General features: G+C 44.3%; 1 protein-coding gene across 2 annotated transcripts in view; it reads right to left on the bottom strand.

Moving 5' to 3' along the window:
* Positions 1-756: 756 nt before the first annotated feature.
* The window catches only part of ambra1b (autophagy/beclin-1 regulator 1b), a 45,208-nt gene continuing 33,784 nt past the window's right edge, over positions 757-12,180 (bottom strand). The window contains exons 9-19 of one of the 2 annotated variants that reach the window (XM_041795400.1): positions 10,302-10,487; positions 10,145-10,225; positions 9,941-10,041; positions 9,702-9,812; positions 8,394-8,582; positions 8,099-8,253; positions 7,370-7,509; positions 5,745-5,849; positions 4,725-4,912; positions 2,867-2,995; positions 757-2,310 (exon numbers count right to left, since the gene is read on the bottom strand). In XM_041795400.1, coding sequence (XP_041651334.1) covers positions 1,805-2,310; positions 2,867-2,995; positions 4,725-4,912; positions 5,745-5,849; positions 7,370-7,509; positions 8,099-8,253; positions 8,394-8,582; positions 9,702-9,812; positions 9,941-10,041; positions 10,145-10,225; positions 10,302-10,487 — 1,891 coding nt within the window. In that variant the 3' untranslated portion in view covers positions 757-1,804. The remainder of the gene's footprint in view (positions 2,311-2,866; positions 2,996-4,724; positions 4,913-5,744; positions 5,850-7,369; positions 7,510-8,098; positions 8,254-8,393; positions 8,583-9,701; positions 9,813-9,940; positions 10,042-10,144; positions 10,226-10,301; positions 10,488-12,180) is intronic. The other variant, XM_041795401.1, reaches the window with a different exon arrangement.

Raw genomic sequence — 12,180 nt, 5'->3', positions numbered from 1 at the left:
GATCAGAGTTAGAGCCCTGAGATCAGAGTCAGAATCCTGAGATCAAATTCAGAATCCCGAGATCAGAGTCAGAATCCTGAGATCAGAGTCAGAATCCTGAGATCAGAGTCAGAATCCTGAGATCAAAGTCAGAACCCTGAGATCAGAGTCAGAACCCTGAGATCAGAGTCAGAATCCTGAGATCAAATTCAGAATCCTGAGATCAAAGTCAGAACCCTGAGATCAGAGTCAGAACCCTGAGATCAGAGTAAGAACCCTGAGATCAGAGTCAGAACCCTGAGATCAGCGTCAGAACCCTGACATCAGAGTCAGAACCCTGAGATCAGAGTCAGAACCCTGAGATCAGAGTCAGAATCCTGAGATCAAATTCAGAATCCTGAGATCAAATTCAGAATCCTGAGATCAAAGTCAGTATCCTGAGATCAGAGTCAGAATCCTGAGATCAAAGTCAGAATCCTGAGATTAAAGTCAGAATCCTGAGATTAAAGTCAGAATCCTGAGATTAAAGTCAGAATCCTGAGATTAAAGTCAGAATTCTGAGATTAAAGTCAGAATTCTGAGATTAAAGTCAGAATCCTGAGATTAAAGTCAGAATTCTGAGATTAAAGTCAGAATTCTGAGATTAAAGTCAGAATCCTGAGATTAAAGTCAGAATTCTGAGATTAAAGTCAGAATTCTGAGATTAAAGTCAGAATCCTGAGATTAAAGTCAGAATCCTGAGATTAAAGTCAGAATTCTGAGATTAAAGTCAGAATCCTGAGATTAAAGTCAGAATTCTGAGATTAAAGTCAGAATCCTAGGATCAGACTCAGAATCCTGAGATCAAAGTTTTTCCCTTAGCACTTTGATATCAGATCATTGATTTTATCCTCAGAACATTTCCTCAGAATTGGATCAAAGGTTGGCTCTTGAGAAAAGAATGTTAGTGGCCCACATTGTCTCGTGTCTTGGTTAAAGGTCAGATATAAAAACGATCTGTTGCTTAGTCTCTAGGGTTGTCCGTTTTAGCCGATGTTCTTCCTCACACAGACCAAAAGCAGGAATAAAAAGTCCGTCGCAAACATGATCACATGACGTCATGACCTCAGAGTCTCTGTTTCAGTGATCGATCACACACTCTCACACAAATAGAAACACACACTCACTCTTTCCTAGCACCAAACTCTCTATAGTGCAACTGGTGGATTTAGGAAACTGTTCTTCTCCGCTTCAGCCTTTCAAAATAAAATAATCAGCGTCTTTGAAGATCTGCAGCATTAGAGACATGCAGGGAGTTCAGTCTGTTCAGCCATGATTCCTTCTCCTCATGTGGTGGGGGAGGGGGAGGGGCAGTAACTTCCTCCATGAACTGCGGGTCATGATCCGAGTCCGACTTCGAGTCCGAGTTAAACATCATAATTACACAGGATACAAAAACAGGCTTCAAAATAAAAGTAGTGCTGACTTGAAACACTTCAATCACGTCAAAGTTCAACGTCACATGGCACCAAATGCCACATGCCGCAGTAACTCTCACGCACACACCAAACACACGCCCCTCCTCTGACATGGCACTTTGTCTCCATCGTGTTTTCAGAGAGAGCGCGGCGCCCGCCCACCGGCCTCCGTTCAAGTAGACGAGGAATGATGGCGGTTCAGCTTCAGTCCAGGTTTAAGTGCAGAGGAAGTGCACGCCCATGCTGCTGACACTCCAAAGGGGGACGAGGAGGGGGGAGGCGGGGCTTTGTGTCCCTTTTTCCAGGCGGGAGACCCTGTTCGAGTCAGAGCAGCACCCATGTCTTTGAGAGATAAGGCTTTGGGACACCTACCTGCTGTACGGGTCGCCGTGGTAACTGTCAGGGGGGCTGACCCCGCCTCCCCCTGGGCTGCGAGAGGACGAAGACGAGGAGGAAGGGGAAGACATCAGCAGGGAGGAAGAGGAGGGGCCAGGCAGCGAGTCATCGTCTGTCCGGCCGCCGTCGAACACGTCGTCCATGTCCAGAGGGAGGCCGGGCGGCGGGGGGCCCGGCAGCATCGGGGGGCCCCACAGCTGCTCTGAAGTGGAGGAAGTATGGGCAGGGGGAATGAGGAGGGGCCCTGAGGTGGAGGGGGCGGACATCGAGGGGTCGGCTGGCGGTCTGGAGGCCCCTGTGCCCGTCTGAGAGCCGCGGTGGATCCGGTGGCTGACGATGATGTTGTTCCCAAAGCCGCCCATCGACGCCATCGTGGTGCTCTGCTCCCGCTGCACCACTGCTGTCATACCGCCCTCTGCCATAAGACGACGGATCCTCGCCAGAGCGTCCTCGCCGGAGCCGAACTCGGGAGACTCTGCTGGAGACATGAAACAAAAAAAGGCAATAAAGAGACAAGAAACGACAACAAGAGAGACAACACGGGTCGGGACAGACGAGAGGCAAGAAACGAGTCAGAGCGTCCTCGCCAGAGCCGAACGTGGGAGACTCCGCTGAAAAAAACGAGACGCCAAAGTCCCCAGAAAGAAAGAGACATGAGTCTGGACCGACCAGAAACATTAAATAAGTCAGGAAAAGTTAGAGACGTGATCCAGGTCAAACAGATGAGAGACATGAGAAAGAACAAATGAGGGACAGGAAACAGGCCGGAGCAAAAAGAGACACTTTTTAACCCTTTATGGGACACTTATGGAAATACTTTTAAATCCAAAGATCAAGCCCTAGAATTAACTAGTGGATGTCACATGACTGCTCAACATTATATATGTTTTACATGATTAAGGGGAGGACCAAGGTCAACGCAGTGATCATATATGGTTCTTTGTCCCATAGAGGGCTAAAGGCGTGAGAATGATGCGGTGAATCATGGGTAGGTAATAAGGCGTTGAACCATCAGAGTGTCTGTGCAGCAGTACCAGTACTTCCTGTAGACGTGCTGGACTCTGCTGAAGCTTCAGCCGCTGCTCCATCAGCTCCAACGCTCTGAGACGCCTCCGCCTGCCCTGAAGACGCCCCACTGGTGGACGGCATCTCAGGAGGGACATCTGTGGAGAGACAGGAATATCATAGAGAACACAGCTGTAGAGACAGTTTTCCAATGGCTAATTTTCCCGCTGATGGACCGATGTGTCCGTCTCGGTGTGTTAGCTCGATGCTAACACTTAGTGGAAATTGCAAACACGCTAACAGAATTAGCATTTAGTGACCGCAGAAAGTCGAACTGGGAAATGATCTATCACATGCTGGTTTCATATCCGGTAACCACTGGGGCAGGCAGATAAAAGCTACTTTCACACTGCCTCTCTTTTCCGTGTCTGTTACGCCTTCAGTCCGCAACGCCGTTCTGTATGAAAGCGACCGTTCCGCCACGTGGGGGTCGATCTCGCCCCACCGGATTGAGAGGTAGTATCAGAGCCGTAACAGACTTTTCCGCAACGTGTGTGAAAGGACGTCACGGCATTCCGCAACGGCGAGTGTGCGCTGCTGTCTCCATAAACGGGAGATTTAAAAACCAGTCAAGCGGCATTTCATCTGAGAAAACAACAGCAGGATAAAACAAAGAATAATGTGGATTAACTGGAGAGACTGGGAGGTTAGGGAGCTGATCACACTCTGTACAGGAGAGGAGAGAGCAGACACATCTCTGCTCACAGCAGCGTCTGAAAAGTTCCATGATGTGTTCAAGTGAGCTCGGTACTCTGAGGTTTCTGATCTCCGACGTAAAAACGTGCTGTGACACCGCTTAAAGTCGGACCTCCAACTCAGAAACATGGAGGGAAAGAAGTCTATTGGATCTAATCGATCAAAATGAATGTTCATGTTATTTTCCCGGTACTTCATTTAGAAAACACAAAGTTTTGAACTGAGAAATCCAGAGTTACAAGTTTCATTAAAAGCAGCAGCTCGGGCAGCGGCTGCCATCTGATTACAGGACGCCGGGGTGTGTGTGTGTGTGTGTAAGCTCAGGCGGGCACGGCTCTGTTACACCTTTGTGTGAATTGCTTGTTCCGGAACAGAGATGGGCATTCCTTTTTGCCTTTATTGCAGAATCTCTGTGTAAAAACATGTATAAAGAGGGTAGTGGAGTGATTTTGGGACAAGATGAACTGAAGCATTCTGCTTATTCCATAGACGAGCAGACCTGAGGTTTAGTTGCTATGGAAACTCTAACCATCCTCAAAACAATAAAAAAAGTAACTTTTTCTGTTTATGAACAAGATCAGAGATCATGCCAGTATTTTCTTCAGTAGATGAAACATTTCCATGTTAAACAGCCTCAAACTAACATATTATAAGCCTCCATGATCGTGCTTTACCTCAGTGCCTCGTGATGCTCGCTAACATGAAGTGGGCGGTAACAAAAAAACAACAGTCAGTGGTTGGTTGATGTTTGAATCCAGCAGCGCTGTGGCAGGTAGCTGAAAAAGCTCATATTAAACCCTACAAAGTAAAAAAGCTCATTTATTCATCATTAACGTAATGTTGAATAAATGTGAGGATAAGCACGTTACTGTCTTTACTGATGTCTGTTTATCTGAAACCAGGCTGACTAACATCAGATTTTACATCCACAGAGTCTTTATTAACATTTATCGCCTCTTCTTTGGTCCTTAAACGTCAGCCCCATTATTCCTGCTCTCTGATTGGCTGTTAGATCTGTGAATACTGGCTCTGTCAGCATAATTCTCTTCTCTGAGGTCAGGTTCAGAGTTAGTCTTTATATTCTGGATTTTTTATTTATTCAATGTTGAGTAAATTAAAGCGTTTCCGTACTGGTCGGTGGTTGGGACACGCTGGGCTCTGATAGGTCCCTCTCCGTTTGGGTCTCGGCGTTCTGCAGCTGGATGATTGGCGTTTGGGTTCCTTGTGATGTCACTGAGGGGGCGGGATGTCGAGGTTGAAGACCAATGGCGTTCATCAAACCCATGTCTCTGTCCAGCCTCCATCCAGAGCGATTCGGCCTGAAACGACGTCACAGAACGGCGGCGTTAGGAAGGATAAAAACACATATGACCTCTTAAAGTCAGCGGTAATGGCTGCTAAAAAAAGCTTCAAACACACTTAGACAGTTGGCTTTAACTGTCGACCTTTATCTTTGTTCTGGATATTTCCATTGCCCTTATTTGCAATGTTTTTCCATTTTTTGCCACTTTTGTTACATTTTCACTGCTTCTGCCTCTTATTCACCAGTTTTTAGTCTCTTTTATCCTGATTTTTGCATTTTTTTTTTTTTTATTGCCACTTTTGTCCATTTAAGCTGCCTTTAGCCATTTAATGTCACTCTTTCTCCCATTTTTGCCCCTCTTTGCTGCTTTTTCCCCATTTTTCCCACCTCTTTGCCCATTTTAGTCACTTTTACACTCACCTTTTGCAATGTTTTGGCTATTTCTTGACAATATTTGCCAACAGTAACTCAATTTTTGGTAACTTCTCAGCCATTTTCGCCACTTATTCTCCCCATTCTCCCCCATTTTTTTTTGGAATTTTTTGTTTACCTTGCCCATTTTTGCTGATTTTTGACACCTTTTACTTTTATTCCACTTTCACCACTTATACTGAGGCATTTTTCAACTATTGTGTCTTTGGATGAGCAGGGTTGAGTAACGTTGATCTAAACAGGAATATATCTAGAACGGCTCAGTTTAATGACCTCAGTCTTGCTGGTTGTGATTTTGACCGTGTCGGGTCTAAAGTTGATTCAATGACTAAATAATGAACCCACAAACTTTAAAATATGAAATAGGGTGCTTTTTTTGGGCATGAAGGAGAAAGGACGGTTCTGCTGGTTCTCACCCTGGTCTGTCGGTGCCTCGGGTCCGGCTCGTCCCGCTGTTGTTGACGGAGAATAAAGGCTCGCTGCTGGACTCGGCGGGGCTCTCGCCATCACTCCGGTAAAACCTGAACACAGACACAAACAGGGTGGATTAATTAGCTTCCATTCAGGAAGTCCTGAGAGCAGAGGGGGGGTTTCTTTGTGGAATCACATGGACCACGACCTCATTATAAGCACTAATTGATCTCAGACAATTAAGAGCCTTCCTGTTCACATCGACCATCAAGATAATCTCATCAGGGACAGTAAAGCTGAGGAGGAGGAGGAGGAGGAGGGAGGAGGAGGAAGGAGAGCTGTCTATATCAGAGGGAAATCCACCAAACCAGCCAGAGGAACATCTGAACCTCTTCTGGTTTGAGCGGATCTTTAAGGAGAGGAGAGGAACATTCAGGAGGACGCAGAAAACTAAACCATTCTGACAGAACAGAGGATTTAACTCTTTCATTAAACTCTTTTTTAAAAACCTCTAAAACAGTCGTTTAAACACAGAGAACTGACGTACCATGGCTTTAACCTCTCTCTGAATAAAGGAGGTTTCTATCAAACCGCACTCATTTGGCTCCACATGTGTTTCTGATGACAGAACTCCTTCATTACTCCATCTGATGGACTGTTCAGAGCATTTATTAAATACTAACACCAAGTGTTAAATACAGATTTAAACTGTCCTTCAGATGGAGCAGCACTTAGGCCTGAGCAACATGGCCTCAAAATCACATCACTGTATTATTTCTGCTTTCTGCTGTCACTGTGTTTTATTACAGTATTACAGGATTTAAGGAGATAATATATTTAAATACATGTTTGGAGGTTACAGCCTCCTCCTCCTAAAACAATCCACTGAACTCAGGTCTGAGCAGAAGATCACAGATTTATAAATCTCAGTTCACTTCTTTAGAAATGAACCTGAACTTTCACTTTCATTTCTCTCCTGCTGAGGTGTGTCAAGCTGCTACTCAGTCAGTCAGTCAGTCAGTCAGTCAATCAATCCAAATTTATTTGTATAGCACTTTTCATACAACTCAATGTGGCACAAAATGCTTTACATACAAAAAGAATACGAAGGAAAGAATACCCGACTCTACCCCACAGCACCCCGTCCCCTCCTACCCACCCTGCAATCCAAACACAATAGTGGCAGGTGTAGCAACTATGTTGGGACTTAGTCAATAAAACCAATTCAAACTGATTAGTAATTTTACCCAGTGTGTTTATCTTAGACACCAGTAGGGGGGGCTGCAGGGAGAAAGGCTGGGGACCGCTGCTCTACAGTGTCAGAGGTCAACATGCTGATGACTGCACTCTAACTGAGCAGCTGCTTTGTTTATGCCTCAGGTTGAATCTGGCGATGATGCAGGAAAAACCCATACCAAGGCAGAAATTATAGCCGTAACCGTAGTAACACCATCGTACCGCCCACCACCACAGCAGCACATCCTCTTTAGAACAACCGCAGCTTTCTTAAACTAACAGTCGAGAGTGAAAGCAAACTCTGCCAGCAGAAACGGTCTCTGCTTCTTCTAAGAATGATAAAAACGATCCGGTTAATCTCAGGATTATTAACTGGCGTGTTAGAGACACTCACACAGGCCTGCAGATCACCAGGTCTCCCTTGTTGGTTCCATAAGCCAGACCCATCCCGGGGTCAGGAAGCCAGCGAGCCGAGTTGATGCTGACGTGGCGCCGCTGGTCTGGAGCCATCGGGTAGACCACGTTAAAGACCATCTGAAACAGAGCAGCAGGTACGGCACGCAGTTACACAACGCTGCAATTATCATAATACAGTTATTACATCTAAGGAAGACAGTTCTGCTAGATTTATCAGGACTCTCATGGGTCCAGGACTACAGGCTCTCTACCTGATTACTCCTAAAATGATGGAGATAAAATCAAATATAAAGCTGCATGATTAAACACTTTTCTACGGGTGAAAACTAGAGCTGAACCTCAATGTAGGAAAAAGTACAACATTTAAAACGTGTTCTTACTATTGCTGTGTTTGGAGCTATGAAACATAACATCCTTTTCTCTCTGACAGTTCTTCATCATGAGGAGTTCTCCATAAAGATACCAGAGGATGTCATTAAATAAAAATTATTCTGTCCTATTTTCCTGTTCATGCCTCCGTGTTTTGATATTTCTGCCTTGCGTTGATAAAAATCCAGCCACAGGATTATTGAGACTAATCAGACTCAGCCCATCTCCCAGAATCCCTGGAACAAGCATGAATTTTAAAGCTAGAATAAGTGTTCAGTGAATGCTCATCTCCCCTGCATGAGCCTGCTGTGGCCATAACAGCTTCCTCCTCTCTCACCCTGATGGACGTCTCTCCACCGTGAGGCTGCTGCAGACGGAAGACTTGCGCCACCATGTGGTCGGTGGTGGGATGCAGCAGGATCCTGCGAGAGGCCAGGCCGACCATGACGTAGCAGCCCATCGGAGACAGGCTGACGGAGATCGCATTTGGTCCTGAGGAGGAAGGAAAACATTTCCAGTGTCATAATCAGACTCTCTATGCACGCTGGTCATATTTCTGACCTTCTTGATGTCTTTGTCATGTTTGTTTTTATGCTCTCAGGGTAAAAAAGCATTCATTCATCCATCTGTACCGAATCTCTTGGTGTAGAGCATCTCTCCCAGGTTGTGAGGAGCGAGGGAGTAGATGGCGAGGATGCCCTCGTCTGGAAAACCCCGCTGGCTGCTGGGAATGAAAACGGCGAGCAGCTGCCCATCTGCAGAGATGTCACAGCTCGCATCGTTGTAGATTTTACAGTTTGGCACCAGAACGTTGATGGAGGCTGCAGAGACAAAAACACAGAATCATCTCTATAATCACTCAGAGGATTTAAAGGTGTGGTTTTAAAACGTCTCAGCTCATCACCTCCTTTAAAGACAGCACACGGCCGACTTTAGGAGTTTTCTCTGGTTCTCTTTAGATTTTTTATACGTTTACAATCAGAGGAAAAGCAGAGAGAGCATGAAAGAAAATAGAGGAAGTAACATGCTGCAGATGTTGCTGTTTGTCCAATTAAAGCACTAAAATATGGATTTGTGAAGCACAGACTCAAACTGGATCCACAGTAAAAATTAGCCTCTGATTTTTTGCTATGTGGGAGTTCTATGTATGTTTCTACTTCTATGTGGGAGTTTTATGTATGTTTTTAGTTCTATGTGGGAGTTTTATGTATGTTTCTACTTCTATGTGGGAGTTTTATGTATGTTTTTAGTTCTATGTGGGAGTTTTATGTATGTTTCTACTTCTATGTGGGAGTTTTATGTATGTTTTTAGTTCTATGTGGGAGTTTTATGTATGTTTCTACTTCTATGTGGGAGTTTTATGTATGTTTTCTAGTTCTATGTGGGAGTTTTATGTATGTTTTCTAGTTCTACATTGGAGTGTTATGACTGTTTCTATGTGGGGTTGCAGCTGGACAATAGTGACTGCCTGAATCTGGAGCAAACGTTGTCTTTTTAGGATGCATGTGAATCATAAATGTCAGTGCAGACTGTCCATCATAATAAAGTAAACATGGCGGCTGTCTGCTGAGCATTAAGAGGTGTAATGCAGATATTTATTTCTAGCTGGATTTAAAGGACTGTGTTTTTATACGCATGTGTAGGATGAGAGCTGCAGAGTCTGGTTCTACTGTAAGGCAGCCCTGTGGAGGCAGGTTTAAGGGGTCAGACTGAGCAGTCTGTTAAATTTAAATGTGATGTTTTTATGGATGTGATGTGGAGGTATTGGCTTTTTTAGAGGTTACTACACTAATGACTGACTGATTCAGATCAGATCAGAGTAGAAGGAAGGTTTATGCTGCTGTTTTTAGTAACGAGTCTATCTGAGGACATTAAACGCATCATGAACTGATCTGTCAGTGAGGTTTAAATTGCAGTATTACAATATTGAGTCTCTGTACCATTGCTGATCTCAGGCAGGTCGAATTTGGTGAAGTCCCACCACTGCAGACGGTACGTGGTGTTAGCGATGTTACTGGCCACTGCAGACTGACCGTCTCCAATAGACGCTCCTGAAAAGACCAGGTGAACATCATCAGTGGAAAACACAGGCTGTTTCAGAACAATACAATAAAATCACAAAACTGAGACGGCTGCAGGACACACGGGGGTTTCTACTCTAATCTGGGGGCTTGTTTACCAGCGAGGACTCTGTTGACTGAGGAGTGTGTGGCCAGGCCGGGCTGCCCTCTCTCATGAAAGATTCCAGCGTAAGGGAGGTACTCAGGGAGGAGGAACCGCCTGGAAAAACACAACAGATGAACAGACATGAAATGACAGCATTAGTCATGAAACCAGTGACTGAACATGTCCCACTGAGGAGAAGGACAAGCTTTGAGCTCACCGTGGGACGAAGCGACCCAGAGAGGGAGCAGACATCCTGGCGTTACGGGGAGTCCTGTGTCTGGCTCTGTCGCCGTTATCACTGAGAGGAAAATAAAAGATTAGTCCATGAAGAGGTAAAACAAGTCAGCAGTTATGTTCTAAATAAGGACGCTCACTCCAGCTCCTCAAAGTCCACGTCGCTGTTGTCCATGGAGTTGGACGGGTTACTGGCGGGGCTGTCAGATGACGAGGACATGGCGCGGAGGCGGTTCTGCTGGTAGCGGAGAGAGCGCTGACGGATGCTGTCTCTCCTGGACAGATACTGGATCATCCTCTGGGCGTAGTAAGCAGCTGGAGACAATCTGGACATGAAGACAGGAGTGGCTCAGCTTTTAAATATGTGTTCATAACCTGCTGTGGTTTCTAACCTCCACCAGCATCTATACCAGATCTCAGCAGCAGCAAAATGAGATTCTATAACAGATACGTCCAGGGTCAGTCAGTCAGAGGGACGCCACTGATGAGGCCAGAGAAGACCTGATACCAGAGCTCTCTGTCCCTCCTCTGACTCTAACAACAGCCCATCATCTCTGCTGCTCTTACCGTGGACTGGTACCCTACATGCTGATTAAAATGAATGATGGTATGGAGTCAGTATTGCTGCAAAACTCAAGAGCACATTTTTACATTTTGAGATTTATTGCTTTAGTCTTCAGTCTTTCATTCAAACCTCCTTTGGTCTCCAAGCTGTTCTTAGATTTCCTCTGTGCTCTAAATTTCTGACTGATCTCTGATCTTTAGCTGGTGATCAATTTTCCAAACCCTCTGCTCTTATTTGGTTCTAGTGTTGAAATTATTTATTTGTGCTGCTTTTACCTGACAGTTTTAGCCACTCTAACCCATTTTTCCCTATTTTTTTTAATCGTCTGCTGCATTTAAACCCCTGAATCTCAATTTTTCTGCCTTTTTTCACTTGTAACCATATTTGCCACTGCTAAACAATTCTGGCACAAATTTAAGCATTTCTTTTTATCACATTTTAACCCTTTGCATCCTTTTTTTTACACCAATTTTGCCACTAAATACATTTTTGCCACTTCTAAAACAACTTTGGCATAAATCTTAGTTTAGTTTTGTTTTTGTTTCTTTTTTTTTTTTTTTTACCACATTTAAACCCTTTGCACCCACTCTGTGACTAAATCTGTTGTTGCCACTACTAAAACAGTTTTGGCACAAATTTAAGCATTTTTTTAACCACATTTTAACCCATTGCATCCCTTTCAGTTCACCCATTTTGCCACTAAATCCATTTTTGCCACTACTGACCAATTGTTTGCCAATTTTAACCTGTTTTTTTTAAATCAAGTTTTTGTGACTTAACACCAATTTTACCATATTTTAATTAGGGCTGGGTATTACCACTGATTTCCTGATTCGATTCCAATTCTCAAGGCCCCGATTCGATTCAATATTGATTCATGTAGGGATATTTTAGAAAAAAAATCCTATGTTGCTTCTACATTTAAGACATTCTCAGATAACTGAAGTTGGAAATAGTACAAAGAATGTTCCAACTAGGCTCATTATTAAAAAATATGAAGGTTTGCATTAAAAATTGACCCTGAACTAGCAGTGTTTACATCATTATTTTACCTCCATGTGGCCCATCCTGGATATGGCCTCTTTTGTCCAGTTTGCGTGACGTAGCTGCTACTGAGGAGTAAACTCCATAGAGAGATGCATAACGGTAACCATGGCGACTGTAGACACGTCAGTACACGACTTTTGTGGTTTTTGAAAAGAAAACAACTCACTGCTGTTCTTTGTTCTCCTTTTAACAAAGAAATGTGGTCAAATTCTGATAAAACTGGCGCTTTAGCAGCATCCAAGCTAATCTCTTCCTCCATAACTGCATCAGAGTTTAACACAGGAATGATTCAAAATCTCTCAAAGATAGTATAAAAGTGACTCCAGCGTAAATATCTGAATAATGTGTTTACTTTTAAAGCCTTAATAAAGTCTGTAGGAGGAGCTGAGGTGGAGTTGTAGGGCTGA

Source organism: Cheilinus undulatus, linkage group 9 (genome assembly GCF_018320785.1).
Source record: "Cheilinus undulatus linkage group 9, ASM1832078v1, whole genome shotgun sequence".
Lineage (NCBI taxonomy): Eukaryota > Metazoa > Chordata > Actinopteri > Labriformes > Labridae > Cheilinus > Cheilinus undulatus.
Note: the sequence above shows the minus strand (reverse complement) of the source record. Positions and strands in the feature narration are given on the sequence as shown.